Here is a 19,694-nt window from a genome sequence, read left to right on the forward strand (position 1 = left end):
GCACCACATCTTCGTAAAAGCAGATTCAAAGCATATTCAAGGCAGGCAGGAAAAAAAGAGAAGGTAGCTTTAGAACTCTGATTAACTTTACAGTTGCAAATTAACCATGTGAGCTCTGACTTTTTTTTTTTTTTTTTTTTTTTTTGCTATAATTTGCCCATCAGTTTAAAATGTGCACAGAAATGGACCATAATATGTAACCAGATGGAGTCCCAAAATCAGGGGCCTCTAGTGAGCAGAGGAGCAGCCTCTATTGATGCCTTGCTTTTGCCTCTATCAATAATTCCCTGCAACTAGATTGCCAGGAATTGGGCGAATTCTCCTTACTTTACACAACCGGTGTTGATGGTACCATTCATTATCCCAATAGGCATGCCTGTGTAAATTTTGCCACACAGTTAGGAGAGCCAAATGTGTCAAAGAATTAATTTCCCCAACAGGCTAATGACTGGCAATGACCAGTATAGCCTTTTTTTTAGCATATCCACCTTAATCTAAGTCCAGGTCCTGCTGCAATCCCAGTAAGCCATAATGGAAGGGCAACAAATGAGATGGCAAAACAAGCGGACAGAAAGGGTAAAGGGCAAAAGAATTGGAGTTGGGACTGTTTCAACGTTTATCCCAGGTATTTCCGACAAATAGCATTGAAAACCATAAGTGGGATACAGGCCCATTTAGATAACCTACAGAAGAAATCACATGCTTCTTTCCCCCATAAGATTTGGCACAGCTCTGAGAAGTACTTTGGGGTCCAATACAGAGCAACCCAGCCAAGAGCCAGGGTGACAGAAATTGTTCTACTTCAGGGTTGGATCCCTAGATTGAGTAGGGGGGCTTATACACGCTGCCTTAAAGGGTAGAGAAAGAAGGAAAGAAAGTTGCAAGTAGATAAGGGCCCAAATGTAGATCACATACATACACAGTTACAGATTCAGATGGTACACTCCCAGGCTGATTCCCCATCAAGGGGACTAGATAAAAGTCCTGAAACCTTGTCTCAACTTCAGATGGCCCCATGAGCAGCTAGGTCAAAACAGAACAAAGCTCAAGTGATGCCACAGATAAAGATGGTGTTCCTGCCCAGACAATGTCACAAGCAGCTATGTCCAAATGGAGCAGAGCTCAAGTGTTACCACAGAAGAGACAGAGGAGAACTGGATGCATTCCAGTTGACTTATCCAGTTCTGAAGTCTGTCAACTTCTTCACATGTCACTTACCCTACACCAGCAAAGTGTAGTAGGCAGCTAACGCCATGACAGGGAGAGAAGGAAGATTGCCTGAGACAAAAGTATCTCAGCAGCTGCCAGGAAAATGCCCAGAGCCCCAGCTGCAGGGTCAGCTTGCCAGCAGCAGCTAGTATTCATGAGCAACTCTTTTCCCATCCGGTAGCATGAAGAGGAAAGCCCTGGCACACTGCTGCAGCCAATTCCCCCACTCGCTGCAAACTAGGTTGACAGACTAGACCACTCAAAATGCAGACTCCCTAAAGGGACTACCAAATTTGTAATGAATGCAAGCTTGGCTGCTTGCCACATATAAAGCCAAATGAACAAGGATGAGATGCAGTGAAAGGAAAGTGACTTTTATTCCAAAAGCCAGCAGTTGGGAGAGCCAGGCTCATGCCTTTAAAAGACCATTCCAAACTTTAGGCTGGGGAGAGGAGTTTAGAAGGGGGAACTTGGGGTGGAAGGCATGCAGGAATGATGCTGGGTACAAGGTCTGTGTGTTTTGTCCCAGTGGCTGTCTTGAATCATGGTCCACTTGGAGCATAGGCTGGTGTCATCTTCATGATGGCCAGGTTGTAGACTAACCTCCTTGAGGTAATCTCTGGAATTTTACAACTGACTCTCCATGTCTGATTTGTTTCAAAATTAGCCCCTGGAACTTCTAAGCAAGCACATAATTAGATAAGTCAGCAGTGCAAGGGAGTGTCGGATGGGAAGGGAGGGAAACAAAGTTCCAAAGTATGTTTTAAAGGCAAAAATCAAGAAAGGAATAAAAAAAGTTTTAAAATACATTTTGAATCTAAGCTACTCAGTTACAACTAGATTTAATAAAATGACATAAAATAAAACTAGACCAAAATATGAAGATAAGTTTGCTTTATATAAGTTAATGACCTAAAACAAAAAAAAATTCTAACTTAAATCTGAGACAATAGGTACACTTGCAATAGGGATAAGAAAATTGGATTCAAGTATACATTACTTGATGATACATAACTTTTATTATTATTATTTTCATTTACCATAAAGTTTACTTGCAAAAATAAATTCTATGATTTTCATGATGACTATTAAGACTAACCCTTCCAGTTTTAGAAATACAGATGTGCTTATAATTCCTGTACCCTTGTATTTATTTTATAGTTGATTATGTTACAGTCACCTTTGAGAGAAACAGAACCCTAAGTGAGGTATGATATCGAATATTTTATAAGTTAAGAAATTTTGTTATACATGACTTCATGGATTGTGATTAATCTAAAAAATCCTACAGACTGAAAGGCTTCACAATCACTCTTTGCTCCCAGGGGTGTTTCTACTTGGGTTTAGTAGTACTTACCTAATTATGTTAATCAGGACCTAAGCAATGATTTTAGAAAAACAATTTGTACCAGAAAGAGATGCATTGCAATGTTTTCTGGGCTCATATCCCTCAGAAGAGAGGCACAGACATCAAGGAATTTTTTTTTTTTTTTTTTTTTTTTTTGAGACAGAGTCTCACTCTGTCTGCAACCTCTGTCTCCCAGGTTCAAGCGATTCTCCTGCCTCAGCATCCCAAGCAGCTGGGACTACAGGCGCACTCCACCACATCCAGCTAATTTTTGTATTTTTAGTAGAGATGGGGTTTCACCATGTTGGCCAGGATGGTCTTGATCTCTTGACCACATGATCCACCCCTCTCGGCCTCCCAAAGTGCTGGGGTTACAGGCGTAAGTCACCAAACCCAGTCACATTAAGGATTTAAAAAAAAAAAACAATTGTGATCAGTCAGAGCAACACAATGGTTATTAATTTATTTTCCTACTGTTACTAAAACACCAGGGATTCAGTCTAGGTCCTGCTGCTTGCTGTATAGACTGCCAATCACTGAGTCAACAAGTATTGCCAGGGAAGAAGGCTTTAATCGGGTGCTGCAGCCAAGGAGAATGGGAGATAAAAATCTCAAGCCTATCTCTCTGAGTAAAATTGGGGTATTTACACAGAAAGAAAGGTAGGAAAACAGGAATTAGAGATGGGTAAGGAAGCAATCATGATGGATGAGGAGTCTGACTTCTCATTATCTGGATGTGGTGATCTGTTGAGTTTCAGTTCCTTGCCTAAGGGTCAAGTTTCTTGCCTGAGGGTCAATTTCCTAAAGAAGGAATTCAGATGAGACAAATGTAGGTTTTAAGACCAGGAGTTTAAAGACCAGTGGGTTTTAAGACCAAGGAGGGAGGGTTAATTTCTGTTTGTTAAAAAAAAACTGTAAACATTAGTTCTATGAACAATTGGGCTAGTTTCACTAAGAGAATTAGAACTTATGTTTCAAAAACAGCATTAATTTTTCCCTTCTTTTTTTTTTATAGTCAAGCTCTTGTTTTTATAGTCGGGAACCACTTCTTGAATGGGTACCCTGCTTACCTTACGTTTTTAAAGGAATGAAAAGTATTCCAAGAGTGCTAACATTTCTTGTTGACCAAGAGCATGGTACGGGAGTTTTCCTCTTCCATAACAAGGTAGGCCTTATATCCCAGACGGAATTTATCTCGACATGACAACAATAAAAATTTACCGTAGCGAAAGTTATTTTCAAGTTCTTGTTGTGTCTGGCAATAGAACCTAATAAAATTGGCTACAGCAAAATTATTTAAGATCAATAATATAGCTTGACACTTTAGAGATTTCTTGCCTGATTGTCATTCATTTTGATGAAAATGGAAAACGTGATGCTGTGTGCATAGTGATTCTCCCTTGCTAATTCTCTAAAGAATATAAGCTGGGATTTTTCTATATAAATTTAAGATTCCATAAAATGCTTAATTAAACAGAAAAAAAAATGGAATTAATTGCCACAGATCTATATTTTTTTCTTCCAAACGTCCTTAACCTTACCTGTGAATTAGAATTCTTCTTGGAGCCATTAAAAAACACATAAACTGACAGTTGTGATGGTTCATGCCTGTAATCCCAGCAATTCGGGAGGCTGAGGCAGGAGGCTTGAGGCCAGGACTTCAAGACCACAGTGAGGCACTACTGCACTCTAGCACTCCAGGTGAGGTGACAGAGCAAAACCCAGTCTGAGAAAACAAACAAACAAACAAACAAATAAAACCATAAGTTCAGCCCCTATCATCAAGATTGTAGGGAAGGAAAAAACTCTTTCCTCCACCTTCTTATGTTCAATGACTGGAGCCTTGCAAATTAAACCGGAAAAAAAAAAGATTAATAGGAGAAAACAGTTTATTTACATGTGCAGTGTGCACACATGGGAAACTCAGTGACAAGGTTAAAATTTGGAGGTTAGGTACCATCTTAATAGGTGAAGGGGAGAGGGAGAAAATCATTTATGGAAACACAAATTGCTTTTTTTAAAAAAAAAAAAAAGATAAATGGGTTTTCAGGACAGCAAACAGGAGATACGATTTTTTATTTGTTTGTTTGTTCTTTGGGGCTTTTTTGAGATGGTGTCTCACTCTGCTGCCCAGGCTGGAGTTCAGTGGTGCAATCTCAGCTCACTGCAACCTCAGCTCACTGCAACCTCTGCCTCCCAGGCTCAAGCAATTCTCCTACCATAGCCTCCAAAGTAGTTGGGATTACAGGTGCCCGCTGCCACACCCAGCTAATTTTTGTATTTTTAGTAGAGATGGGGTTTTGTCATGTTGGCCAGGCTAGTCTTGAACTCCTGACCTCAGGTGATCCACCCACGTTGGCCTTCCAAAGTGCTGGAATTGCAAGCATGAGCCACAGCACCTGGCCAGGAGATATGAATGATTTCGATAATGTTTGGAAATCTAGGTATGAGTGGTCTTTCCTTCTCCTTCAGGGCTATAAAACTCCTCTGGAGAAGGGATTTGAGACAGGTTTTATTTGCATTCTTCCTTCTGGGAGTAGATCTGCCCCAAAGAGGAATTTCTGTCAGCCTCATTTCCTAGCAGTTCCTGCTTTTGGTCAGACACCAGAGGCTCCAAAGTTTTTTCTCTGCATCTGTTGAATCTCAACAGTCTTCAGCTTAAAATTATCTTTATATAAAAGTGGCATTTTTTTGTTTTGAGACAGAGTCCTGTCACCCAGGCTGGAGTGCAGTGGAGCAATCTTGGCTCACTACAACCTCTGCCTCCCAGGTTCAAGAGATTCTCCCACCTCAGCCTCCCAAGTAACAGAAATTACAGGTGTGTGCCACCACGCCGGCTAATTTTTGTATTTTTAGTAGAGACAGGTTTTTGCCATTTTGTCCAGGCTGACCTCGAACTCCTGGCCTCAAGTGATCCACCCAGCTCGGCCTCCCAAAGTGCTGGGATTATAGGCGTAAGCCACTGTGCCTGGCCAAAAGTACCATATTTTGAGGTTTCATATCTCTTTTTTTTCTTTTGAGATGGTCTCACTCTGTCACTCAGGCTGGAGTACAGTGGTGTGATCATAGCTCACCGTAGACTCTAACTCCTGGCTCAAGCGATCCTCTGCCTTGGCCTGATTAGTAGCTGGGACTACAGGTGCATGCCACTGTGCTTGGCTAATTTTTAATTTTTTTTATGCAGTTGGGTCTCACTTTGTTGACCAGGCTGTTCTCAAATTCCTAGGCTCAAGCAATCCTCTCGCGTAGGCCTCCCAAAGTGCTGAGATTACAAACCACTTTTATATAAAGATAATTTTAAGCTGAAGACTCTGCCTGGCCTGAGCTGTCATATTCTGATCCTCTTTAAAATCATGGTTGAATAGACCTGGGGTGTGGCTTAGGCATCCATACTTTTGGCATGATAGTCATAAGCATGGGCTTTGGAGTCTGTCTGCCAAGTTCAGCAGTGATTCTATAATAAACCTCTCTTTGCTGTTAATTATAGAACTTTCAACAAATTATTTAATCTCCTAAACTTCATTTTCAACAACTATAAAATGGGTGTGTGGCAGGGGCCAGAGTAGTGGAGTAAAGAGGTAACAATTACTGTTAATCCTTCTAGTTCTATGTTGTGTTAGTGAGTGTATCTCTCTCTTAATAAAAATGCAAGTAACAGGAAATTCTAAAAATTGTAACACAGACTAATAATAATGGCAAAATTCTCATGACTTGCTCATTCTTTGTTTACCTAGGTTAAGAAAACTGCCGTTGTCTCTGTGAGCATCCTGAGAAATAATGAACCAAGTGCACAAGCAAAATTTCCAATTTTTCGGTTTCCTCCATCATTCTCTTCTCCCGTTGGAATGGTATTTCATCCCCGAAGCCACTTTTTATATGTTTATGGCAATCAGGTACGTACACGTGAAACTTTAGTCTGTGTTAGAGTTAAATCATCCACCTACTGTATGCTGCATGGTTGTACATTAAGAACAGAGCTTCTCTGATGACCTAGAGATGGCAGTGGGAGGGAAGACAATATTTATTGACTATTTATTGTATACTAACCTTGGTGTCTATTATCAGTTTTTACCTTTCAGGTAGTTCATTGGCTGATGAAAATGAGCCATGGGTACATCAGAGTTATCTTGAATGTTGCCAATCACTATACATGTCTTTCCAGCTCTGAATTACTTAGATTTTGCCACTAACCTCATCAAAAGTGTATTTCTAACTAGTGTTTCCAGCATTTAATGTTTGCCTTTTTCTGTTTGATTTTGTCTGAGCTTGACTTTCTGGCTTTGTTCTTTAAGTTCCTCCTGGTAGCTTTTTCCACCCTCTGGCTGCTCCTTCAGTCAGTTCTGTATCAGTACACTGAAAGCTTGGTAAAGGAGTAGTTATACCATCTATGGAGCATCTGACAGTTTAAAAAAGTAAGGGCCACAGATTATGAAACATTAAGCAAAACTTTGGAACTAAGAAAGTACTGCAATGACTTCCAAAGAAGGAACTAATTGAGTTTCTCAACTATCTATATTATGTGCAAAATTTAGAGATTTGTAAAGATGATACCCTGTTTCCAGGTCTTCTTAAAACTCTCTTCCATATTTTAGTTTTTCACACTAAATGGTTATGTATTAGTCCATTCTCACACTGCTATAAAGAACTGTCTGAGACTGGGTAATTTATAAAGAAAAAAGGTTTAATTGACTCACAGTTCTGCATGACTGGGAAGGCCTCGGAAAACTTATAATCATTGTGTCTGGAATTGGTTCCTTCTGGTGGGTGCTTGGTCTCACTGACTTCAAGAATGAAGCCACAGACCCTTGTGGTGAGTGTTACAGCTCTTAAAGATGGTGTGTCCGGAGTTTGTCACTTCAGATGTTCAGATGTGTCCAGAGTTCCTTCCAGTAGGTGCGTGGTCTTGCTGACTTCAGGAGTGAAGCCGCAGACCTTCACAGTGAGTGTTACAGCTCTTAAAGGTGGCATATCCGGAGTTGGTTGTTCCTCCCCTTGAGTTTCTGGTCTTGCTGACTTCAGGAATGAAGCCACAGACCCTCACGGTCCTCACGGTGTTACAGCTTGTAAAGACAGTATGGACCCAAAGAATGAGCAGCAGCAAGATTTATTGTGAACAGCGAAAGAACAAAGCTTCCACAGCATGGAAGGGGACCCGAGTGGGTTGCCGCTGCTGGCTCGGGTAGCCAGCTTTTATTCCCTTATTTGACCCCACCCATGTCCTGCTGATTGGTCCATTTTACAGAGTGCTGATTGGTCCATTTTACAGAGTGCTGATTGGTCCATTTTACAGAGTGCTGGTTGGTACATTTACAATCCTTTAGTTAGACACAGAGTGCTGATTGGTGCATTTATAAACCTTTAGCTAGACACAGAGCGCTGATTGGTATATTTTTACAGAGTGCTGATTGGTGTGTTTACAAACCTTTAGCTAGACATAGAGCACTGATTGGTGTGTTTACAATCCTCTAGCTAGACAGAAAAGTTCTCCAAGTCCCCACTCAACCCAGGAAGTCCAGCTGGCTTCACCTCTCAATCCGCCCTCTAAACAGGACACCCCAACTGCTGTTGGGAATTGGCCAATGACAGCTCTAGCTACTTCCTGCTGGATAGAGGTGAAGAAGGGGCCCTACAGTTGTAGTGTCCTCCAGAGGGGAATTATTTAGGCCAGTGAAAGGGCCAGTGGGTCAGTCCAGGGGTCCTTGGTAGAAGTTGTTAGTTGAGCTCATTTGGGATTCCATTTGTAAGACCATCTGTAGCTTGATGGCCTCAATCCTAGAGGAAACAAATTTGACAAGGAGGTTAAAAATACAGGGCCCAAAGGTGAGTAACAGCAAAATGGCTGTCACAGGACCTAGAAAGGGGAGAAGTCATGTTGCCCAGCTCCAGAGGTTCGTATAAGAGTTTGAAAGGCGTTGTCTGATTTCAGAAGCCTTTTCCTGTAAACACCAGGCAGCATCTCTTACTATCCCTGACTGGCTAGTCTAAAAACAACACTCTTTCCCTGAGAAGGTGCAGAGTCCTCCTTTCTCAGCAGTGAGGGGATCTAGGCCTTGGCGGTTTTGGAGAGTCACTGCTGCCAAAGAGTCTATTTGGGATTGTAGAGTAAAGACAGATTTCGTTATTTCTTGCAGACTGTCTGAGAGGCAGATATAGATTGAAGTGCCACACAAGAAGAATATGCCTTGGCTGGGTAGACAGAAATTTACCCTGGCTTTTAAAGGAATAGGGTACACTGTTTTTTCTTGACTACTTCTATCTCTCTCTTTCCTTCTGTCTTTGACTTTGTGTCTCTCTTTCTCTTTCTTTCTCTCTGAATTTCTGTCTCTTTATCTCTTTCCTTTCTGCTGGTCTTTCCCTGCCTCTGCCAGACACTTATGCTGCTGTTCTCCTCTCTCCTTTCCCTTTTTGATGGCTTCAGCAGTGTAAGACTGCCACCTTCTTGGGTTTTTGCACTGCATGCAGTAACTCCATAATTTCCTTGTGGTATTTAATGGGCGTTCCCCCAGAGGTTAGGAGCTCCCTTTCTTTCCTTATTGCAGCATGGGCATGTAGGATTAGATAAGCATACTTGATATCTGTATACACATTTAGTCTTTTTCCCTTTCCCAGTTCTAAGGCTTGGGTAAGTGCCACTAGTTCTGCTAACTGGGCACTGGTCCCTGGGGGAAGAGGCTTACTTTCAAGTATGGTTACATCACTAACTATGGCATAATCTGCCCTTCGTATCCCATTCTCTACAAATGAACTTCCATCAGTATATAGGTTAAGGTCAGGATTAGCTAAGGGGACTTCTAAAAGATCATCTTGGGCGGCATAAGTCTGGACTATAATTTGTTGACAGTCATGCTCGATTGGTTCCCCATCCTCTGGGAGAAAAGTGGCAGAGTTGAGGGCCACGCACATACATATTTGAAGCACCAGTCCCTCAAGGAGTAGCACCTGGTATCTAAGTAGGCAGCTGTCTGATAGCCATAAACTTCCTTTGGCACCTAGTATGCCATTTACATCATGAGTAGTCCAGACAGTGAGATCCTTTCTTTGTATTATTTTGATAGCCTCTGACACTAAGATGGCCATTGCTGCAACTATCCATAAACAGTGAGGCCCGCCTTTTGCTACTACATCAATGTCCTTACTTAGGTATGCCACTGGTTGTGGGGTTGTCCCACGAGTCTGAGTAAGGACTCCAAGAACTATCCCTGCTCTCTCTGTGATGTATAAAGAGAAGTTTTGTCCTGTGGGAAGGCTTAAAGCTGGAGCTTGTACTAGGGCCTGCTTTAAGGGTTTGAAGGCTGTTTCTGCCTCTGGTTCCCATTCTACTAGATAAATATTTGCCCTCTGGGTCTCCTTGATTAGAGTATAGAGGGGCCTGGCTATCTTGCTGTATCTGGGGGTCCATAGTTGGCAAAAGCTGGTGATTCCAAGGAACCCCTGCAGCTGTTTTAGTGTCTTAGGGCAAGGATAAGCCAGTATAGGCTATATTCATTCCTTACTGAGGACCCTGGTTCCTCTGGCTAAGATTAGGCCTAGATATTTGACCTGCTGTAGGCAAAGTGGGGCCTTCAACCTAGATGTCTTGTACCCTTGATTAGCTAGAAAGTTCAAGAAATCTAGAGTAGCCTGCTGGCATGAGGTTTCCGAACTGGTAGCCAAAAGTAAATCATCCACATACTAAAGGACCAGAGTGCCTGGACTTTAGAAATGGCCTAGATCTTGGGCCAGTGCCTGACCAAACAGATGAGGGTTATCCCTAAACCACTGGGGAAAGACCGTCCACATAAGTTGGAATGTGTGGTCTGTGGGATCCTCAAAGGCAAAGAGAAACTGGGAGTCAGAGTGCAGGAGAATACAGAAGAAGGCATCCTTGAGGTCCAGAACAGTGAACCATTCTGCTTCCTCTGGTATTTGAGAGAGCAGGGTATAGGGGTTGGGTACAACTGGATATAGAGGAATTACTGCCTCATTAGATGAGTCTAAGATCTTGCACTAGTCTCCACTGACTGTTCAGTTTTTGTACTCTTAGAATTGGGGTGTTGCAGAGACTGCTGCATATCCTTACTAAGCCTTCAGCTTTTAAATGTTTAACAATAGCCTGTAATCCTTTATGAGCTTCAGGCTTTAAGGGATATTGCCTTTGATAAGGAAAAGTGGTGGGATCTTTTAGCCTGATTTCGACTGGGCAGGCATTTTTTACCCTTCTAAATTGTTCTTCCAATGCCCAGACTTCAGGGTTGATTCCCTCCTCAAGTAGGGGACAACAAATGGGTAACTTGTTCCCCATATTCATGTAGATAATAGCTCCAGCTTTCGCTAATATATCCCTCCCTAATAAGGTGTGTGACTTTCAGGCATCACAAGAAAGCCATGTGAAGAGAGCAAAGTCTCCCAATTACAACTGAGGAGGTGGGAGAAATACCTGGTTACAGGCTGTCCCAGGATTCCTCAGATGATAATGGACCTTGAGGACAGTCGTCTGGGACAGGAGATTAACACTGAAAAGGCCGTGCCAGTGTCCAGGAGGAAGTCAATTTCCTGGCCCTCAATGGTTAAACATACCCGGGGCTCAGTGAGGGTTATGACATGAGCCGGCACTTGCCCTGGGCACCCTCAGTCCTGTTGTTGGATCATCTGGTTGGGGGCTTCTGGCCCAGAGAACCATTGCACTCTGGGGCAGTGCACTTTCCAGTGATTGCCTCGGCATAGCGGACATGGACGAGGGGGCGGCTTGTTTCTCATTGGACAATCTTTTTTAAAGTGTCATTGTAAACCACACTGATAACAAGCCCTGCTGGGTGATTCCTGCTCCATTTTCTGTCCCCTCTGAACCACCAAGATTTGTCTGTGGACCATGACTAAGGCTGGGGCCTTTCTCTGATCTCGTTTTTGCTTTTGGGCCTGTTCCTCTTGGTCCCTGTTACAGAACACTGAGGTTGCCAGGTTTAATAATACTTCCAGATTTTGTTCAGGGCCCAGGGCTTCTTTTGGAGCTTTCTCCTGATATCTGCGGCTGATTGGATAATAAACTTATCTTTTAGCATCAATTGACCTTCTAGTGAGTCGGCTGACATGGGAGCATATTTTCTTAAGGCCTCCCATAGCCACTCGAGGAAGGCAGAAGGATTTTCTTCCTTCCCTGAGTTATGGTGGACATCACTGAGTAATTTATGGGCTTTTTGCTAATTCTCCTTAGTCCTTCTAGAGCACTGGTCAACAGATGTTTACGACTCCAGTCCCCATGATCTGAGTCGAGGTCCCAGTAGGGATCCATACTGGGGATGGCTTGCTGACCAGCAGGGAATTCATCCCTTTCTTCGGCTGTCATTCTATCATTTACTTGACTAAGATACCAGATAGCTCCAAACTCTCAGGCTGCTGCTAAAGCCACATTCTTTTCATTAAAGGCCAGAGTTTGATCTAACAATAGCATGACATCTCTCCAAGTGAGATAGAAAGTTTGCCCTAGACCCTGTAGGACATCTATGTACCTATCAAGATCATCCAAAAACTTCCCCAGGTCTGCCTTGATCTGCCTTAAATCAGAGAGGGAGAAGGGGACATGTATCCAGGTTGGGCCAAATTCCCCTCCCCCTACAGCTTGAAGGGGACATAACCAATAGCTGGGGGTTTTTGTGGTCCCTTGGAGATTTCTTTGCTTGCTTCCTTCTGGGTTGGGGAGATTGGAGGAGGCCTATTGATAGGAAGGGGAGCTATAGGGAGGCTAGGATATGGGGGTAAGCTGAGAGGTCCTCCTGTGGGATGTAAATTGCAAACTTTGCATAATTGTGTATTCTCCTTCAATGAAAAGAAAACCTGGACATAAGTTATTTCACTCCATTTGCCTTCCCTCTTACAGAAAAGGTCAAGCCGCAGGATAGTATCGTAATTTATACTTCCCTCAGGTGGCCATTTTTCCCCATCAGAGAGAGAATATCAGGGCCAAGCCATCGTGCAGAAAAAAATGAGCCGCCTCTTTTTCAGGGTTTATGGGTCAAATCAGTCCCAATAGCTTAGAATGCATTTCAAGGGTGAGCCTGTTGATGCCTGAGTGTTTCCCATCTGAAAGACAAAACCATCTGTGGTTTTGGTTTGTTTGTGTCTCTCCCCGCCCAAGAACCCGCAACAGTCCCTGGACCCTGCTTATCAGAGTTGTTGCACTCGCTGATGCAGCAGCAGAAACACCTCTTGCCCAAGAACCCACAATGGTGCCTAGACCCTGCTGATCAAAATAGTTGTGCTCACCAACACAGCAGCGGAAACACCTCTTGCCCAAGAACCTGCAACGGTCCCTGGATCCTGCTGATTGGAATAGTTGCGCTCACCGACGCAGCAGCACAAACACTAGTTTTCCTCCTAGACCACAAGGAGGACCGAGGAAGGTTGGATTTAGTGGCCCTTACCAATGCATTCTCGAATACATGCACTCTTGCCTGTCCTCCTAGACCACAAAGAAGACCGAGAAAAATCGGATTTAATGGCCCTTACCGATGCATTCTTGAAAACCTGTTAGAGTCCTAAGCATTCTCCTGTTAGTAATGGGACTTTACCCATGTCCTATAAAGATGTTATGCCCCAAAATGAAGCAGAGGGCCATACCCTGAGGGAGGGAAGGGATCTCCAGAGTTGAAAGGGTGACGCCTTTTGTCCTCACTTATGTGAATAGGAAGGATACAATTTCTGAGGCTCCCCATATCCTAGCTTTGGGAATAGCTTTTATTAGGCCTGCTTGTCTGAGGAGGGATCCTAAAATTCCAGGTAGTGCCCCCTACAATGGGACTTTGGGCAAAAATTATGTATTTCTGATTAGTGAGCCTGGATGTCTGAAGAAGGGAATAGAGTCCTAAAGTTTATACTAGAAATCATCCTTATAGAAGAAACTAGAAAAGCACCAGAGACAGGGAGTTGTTTTTAGAAGCGTGACTAGCCTTGGAGAAGAGAGGCGGGAGGAAGTTTGTCTGACAGGCATTAGGACCCAGGAGGCAAGGGTCAGGATAGATAGGATAGATGGGCGAGTCTTGCTTGGGCGACGTGACTTTGAGAGTTCCACTCATGGCTGCAGGGTCAACCAACTTGTTGTTGGGACCCCGAAGCTGAATGGCTTTCGTCTCTGTTGACCCTCACTCAGCTCAGCCCAGAAGTACAGGAAAAGCAGAAGCTGGTTCCTGGCAAACCAAGCTCCCAGCTCCAAAGAGTCGGGGGTTGTTAGAGAGCCCCTTCCCAGAAAGCCTGACACCCGTGTCTTTAATCCTGCAGTCATGCTAGTCACTTTTAACTGGCCAACAGATGCCCGGTACTTAGCCCCTGAATTCTGAGGAAAAACAGGACAGAATAGCAAGCAAAAGGGGTCCGATGGTACTCACCACTTGGTGATTGTCCCTTTATGGTCACCAAAATGTGTCCGGAATTGGTTCCTTCTTGTGGGTTCTTGGTCTCGCTGACTTCAAGAATGAAGCCACGGACCCTTGCGGTGAGTGTTACAGCTCTTAAAGATGGTGTGTCCAGAGTATGTCCCTTCAGATGTTCAGATGTGTCCAGAGTTTCTTCCTTCCGGTGGATACATGGTCTCGCTGACTTCAAGAGTGAAGCCACAGACCTTCACAGTGAGTGTTACAGCTCTTAAAGGGGGTGTGTCCAGAGTTGTTTGTTCCTCCTGGTGGGTTCATGGTCTTACTGACTTCAGGAATGAAGCTGCAGACCCTCGCGGTGAGTGTTACAGCTCATAAAGGTAGTGGGGACCCAAAGAGTGAGCAGCAGCAAGATTTATTGTGAAGAGCGAAAGAACAAAACTTCCACAGCGTGGAAGGGGACCCAAGTGGGTTGCCACTGCTGGCTTGGGTGACCAGCTTTTATTTCCTTATTTAGTCCCGCTCATGTCCTGCTGATTGGTCCATTTTATAGAGCACTGATTGGTCCATTTTACAGAGTGCTGATTGGTGCATTTACAATCCTTTAGCTAGACACAGAGTGCTGATTGGTGCGATTTTACAGAGTGCTCATTGGTGCATTTACAATCCTTTAGCTAGACACAGAGTGCTGATTGGTGCGTTTACAAACCTTTAGCTAGACACAGAGTGCTGATTGGTGCATTTACAAACTTTTTGCCAGAAACAGAATTTTTTACAATCCTCTAGCTAGACAGAAAAGTTCTCCAAGTCCCCACTCAACCCAGGAAGTCCAGCTGGCTTCACCTCTCATGACAGAAGGCACATCTTCACATGGCAACAGGAGAGAGAAGAGTGGCAGAGTGAAGAGGCAACAGCCTCTTATAAAACCATTAGATCTCATGAGAACTCACTCACTGTCATGAGAACAGCATGGGGGAACTGCCCCCATGATCCAATCACCTCCACCTGGTTCCTTCCTCAACACCTGGGGATTATGGGGATTATAATTCAAGATGAGATCTGGGTAGAGACACAAAGCCTAACCACATCAGTTTTGGTTTTTTTGTTTGTTTGTTTGTTTGTTTGTTTTTGAGATGGAGTCTTGTTCTGTCACCCAGGCTGGAGTGCAGTGGCACCATTTCGGCTCACTGTGACCACCACCTCCTGGATTCAAGTGATTCTCCTGCCTCAGCCTCCCAAGTAGCTGGGATTACAGGCACCTGCCACCACACCTAGCTAATTTTTGTATTTTTAGTAAAGAGGGGGTTCCATGACCATGTTAGCCAGGCTGGTCTCGATCTCCTGACCTCAAGTGATCTGCCCACTTTGGCCTCCCAAAGTGCTGGGATTACAGGCATGAACCTCTGCACCCAGCCAATATCAGTTTAAAACCTCTAATTTCTTCTTTGACCCTTGAACGTTTGTTCCCCTTATAAGAGGAACACAATTTGCATTCGATTGTGTTCAGGTTTCTCCACATATATAACAGGTGATCATCTAAATAGACTTCTTGGGCATGAAGTTCCTCCAGTATCCATCTTGTGTTTTTTTTTCTGTGTATTTCTCCAACTGTGTAGAATCCTATGACTTTATTTACTCATTTTCTGTCATTTTTTGAAAAAGTGGTTGCTTCATTGTCTTTTGTTCTAGAATTCCTAGGGCCCATGGATTGGAAACTAACAGTGATGTAAGAAGTTGTCATACTTGAACTTAATGGTTTAAAAGCATGTAGATCAAATTTTTTGCCAGTATGTTATACATCTCAAAAATTCAGGCTGAGTGCAGTGGCTCACACCTGTAATCCCAGCACTTTGGGATGCCGAGGTGGATGGATCACCTGAGCTCAGGAGTTCGAGACCAGCCTGGGCAACATGGCAAAACCCTGTCTCCACCAAAAAATACAAAAAAAATTATCCAGCTGTGGTGGCATGTGCCTGTGGTCCCAGCTACTCAGGAGGCTGAAGTGGGAGGATTCCTTGAGCCTGGGAGGTAGAGGTTGCAGTTAACCAAGACTGTGCCATTGCACTCCAACCTGGGTGACAGAGTGAGACCTGATCTCACACACACACAAAATCCATTTATGTGTGTTTTGATTGTGGACAATAAATAGTCAGAATTAAAGATAAAGCGTTTATATGGTGTCCTCTGAAATGGAGCTAAGAAACAGAACTAACAGTTGAACAAAAATTTAGAAAGGCCAAGGAATTGGAACAATTCTTGTGGAAACAGAAGAACAATAGCTAAAACTGATGTAAATCTAATAGAGCTTACAAAACGGTCCAGTTGGATGTGAGGGTTGTACAGCAATCAACATGTCCTTCACTAGGAGAATAGACAAATATACTTGGTATATCCAGATAATGGATTATTATTCAGTGCTAAGCAGAAATGAGATATCAAGCCATGTAAAAGACGTGGAAGACTGTAATCCCAGCACTTTGGGAGGCCGAGGTGGGAGGATCACCTGAGGTCAGGAATTCGAGACCAGCCTGGCTAACATGGTGAAACCCTGTCTCTACAAAAAATACAAAAATTAGCTGGGTGTGGTGGTGGGCACCTGTAATCCCAGCTACTTAGGAGGCTGAGACAGGAGTATCGCTTGAACTGGGGAGGCAGAGGTTACAGTGAGCCGAGATTGCACCACTGCACTCCAGCCTGGGCGATAGAGTGAGACTCTGTCTCAAAAAAAAAAAAAAAAAAAAGGAAGAAACTTAAATGCATATTACTAAGGGATAGAAACTAATCTGAAAATGCTGCAAACTTTATTATTCCAATATATAACATTCTGGAAAAGGCAAAACTATGGAGAGAGCAAAAAGATCCGTGGCTGCCAGGGATTAGAAGGCAGAGAGGTTGGATAGGCCGAGAACAGAGGACTTTTAGGGCAGTGAAACTCTTCTGTCTCATACTATAATGGTGGATACATGCCATTATACATTTGTCTAAGTTCATAGGATTTACAAGACTAAGAAAGGTCCCTAATGTAAACTATGGACTCTGTGTGGTAATGATGTATCAATGTAGGTTCATCAGTTGTTGGGGAATGCTAGTAATGGGGGAGACTATGCATGTGTGGGAGAACTCTTCCACTGCAGTGTAAATATATGTAACACTACTGAACTGTATGCTTAATAATGGATAACATGATAAAGTTTATGATATGTGTTTTTTACCTCAATAAAAAAGAAAAAAATATAAGATAACCAATAGTTAGATCACAAATCACTTTTGTATTTTGACCTAGAAAATATCCGCCATCTCTTCACAAAATTGAAAACATCTGAATTAATTTTTAATAATTTTGAGCACCATCCATATGCAGTAACATAATCAAGACAAAGGATATTTCCAAAGTAATTTGGCAATGACTTATAATTTGGATCCAGTTAAACATTCAAAATGAAAAATAATAAAGGAAATGAAGACTGATCCTAAGTTACACTGGTGATATGGCCAAAAGCTCACTTGTAAGTCAGCCATTCAGCGGTCAGTTTTCTCATTTGGTTAGGCCCCCAAATCAATCATAGAGTCTCTTAACTTCACTTTTTATCCAATGAAAGTTCTCTGCATCCTCTTTTTAAAAAAAGGAGGAGGGGGAAGCAGAAGAGGAGAAGGAGGTGGAGGAGGGAGGAGGGAGGAGAAAGAAGGAAGAAGGACAGAAAAACGAAGAGACTTTTTCATGAAGGATATCCTAAGAAGTGAAAAACAACAATCTGCAAACTGGGAGATGATATTTGCAACACATTTAACTAAGAAAGAATTATAGAAGTAAGAATATATAAAGAATTTCTGCAAAGCAATATGAAAAAGACAACCCAATAACAAAAAGGAAAAAACACACAAATGAGCATATCACAGAAAAGGAAACAAGTGGAATGAATATGTGAAGAGATGATGGAGTTTACAAGCAATCAGGGAAATACAAATCAGGAATGAACAATGATATCATTTCCAGATACTTAATTGGCAAAATTAATTCTGACGATACAAAATGTTGAAGAAAGTGTAGATCAACAAGATTTCTTATATATGGCTGCTGGGAGAGTAAATTATTACAACTATTCTGGAAAGCAATTTGCCATTATTATTATTATCTTGTGAATGTGAATATTTGCATATCCTGTGTTCCACCAATTTCACTTTTCAGCAAGGGAAATACATATATCCAGAGACATTTTAAAATGTTTGTCATGGGTACTGCTAGTAATAAGATCAAATTACTAAAAGTAATCCAGATGTCTATGAATAGGAAAATGAATAAGTAAATTACATCTTATTCACCTAATGAACTTTTATATGGAAATGAAAAAGCAAATGAACTGAGCTGTATGCAACATGTATGAATTTAAGTACATAATGTTGAGGAGAAGTAAGTTATAGAAGACAATATATGGTATGGATAGCCCTTTTTACAAAGAGCAAAAATAAGTAAAATTAAGCAATATGTTATTTAAACGTATGCGCTAAAAATAATTTAAATACCAAGGGAATGAGAAAACACAAAATTCAAGATATTGGATATGTAACAGGAAAGGTAGAGGGATAGGAATGGAGAGAAACAGGAAGATGTAAATTACTAGCAATATGCTGATTCATAGGTTTTCAGTTCACACAGTTCATTATATTATTAAATAATATAAGGAAAAATACAAATGAGCCATGTATAGACAAATAATTTAAAATATTTAGGGAAAAAAATGCAATGAGATGTCATTTTTCATTCAGATCATAAGTAAAAATTAAAAATAAATTTTTGGTCATATCAAGTATTGGTGAGGTTTGGAGAAACAGATACTCTCATACATTACTGGTGGAACTATAATCTGGTTCAGCAAAACTGAAGAGCACTTGGGTAGTCTCTATTAAAATTGTAGAAATGTGGCTAGATGCAGTGGCTCATGCCTGTGATACCAGCACTTCGGGAGGCCAAGCCTGGGAGCTTGAGACCAGCCAGGGCAACATGGCAAAAAACCATCTCTACAAAAAAGTACAAAACTTAGCCAGGCATGGTGGCATATACCGGTAGTCCCAGCTACTTGGGAGGCGGAGGTGAAAAGATCACTTGAGCTGGGAAGGTAGAGGTGGCAGTGAGCCAAGATCATGCCACTGCACTGCAGCCTGGGTGACAGAGACCCTGTCTTATATGTATGCATAGCATCTGACTCAGCAACTCAATTTTTCAGTATTTCCTTTAAAGATAACACTGTGACATTAGTACAGCTAGGCAGATAAATGAATGTTCACTGCAGTACTATTCACAACACTGAAAATTTGGGTACAACTTTTAAATGTTCATTAGTGGAAAAGTAGACTATCTCAAGTATGATATATCCATAAGTTGGAGATTAGGGGACAGTGTAGAAGAATGTGCTGATCCACATGAGCTAACATAAAAAGACCCGAGACATAGGGTTGCGTGACAAATGTAACTTATAGAACAACAGGTACAGTATGATACAAGTTCGAACCTACTGTTCAAAGTGCCCTTCCTTAGACACCCTAACTACCTCCCTGCTCACCAGTAATGTTTGCAGGGCCCAAAGCAAGAGTGAAAATTGAGGTCCACATATCATATGTTTCGGCTCATAGATTGTATTATGCCAGCAATGAGTGCTGCATCCTGAGTAACAGAAGCACCTATGTGTATTCAGTACGTTTCCTGTGTGTGTTTGTAATATTCAGGCCCAGTAAGCAAGCAGTCCAGGTCAAAGGTACTTCCTGTCCAAGTCTAAAAGCCTTTCTCTCCTCCCCACCAT

The 19,694-nt window shown here is 42.3% G+C and overlaps 1 protein-coding gene across 1 annotated transcript in view; it reads left to right on the forward strand.

Annotated features, from left to right (window-relative positions):
• The window catches only part of CATSPERB (catsper channel auxiliary subunit beta), a 158,749-nt gene that overhangs the window by 56,258 nt on the left and 82,797 nt on the right, over nt 1-19,694 (forward strand). The window contains exons 12-14 of the mRNA XM_011991778.1: nt 2,371-2,417; nt 3,573-3,722; nt 6,292-6,450. Coding sequence (XP_011847168.1) covers nt 2,371-2,417; nt 3,573-3,722; nt 6,292-6,450 — 356 coding nt within the window. The remainder of the gene's footprint in view (nt 1-2,370; nt 2,418-3,572; nt 3,723-6,291; nt 6,451-19,694) is intronic.

The sequence above is a fragment of the Mandrillus leucophaeus genome, unplaced genomic scaffold, assembly GCF_000951045.1.
Source record: "Mandrillus leucophaeus isolate KB7577 unplaced genomic scaffold, Mleu.le_1.0 Scaffold4, whole genome shotgun sequence".
Classification (NCBI taxonomy): Eukaryota; Metazoa; Chordata; class Mammalia; order Primates; family Cercopithecidae; genus Mandrillus; species Mandrillus leucophaeus.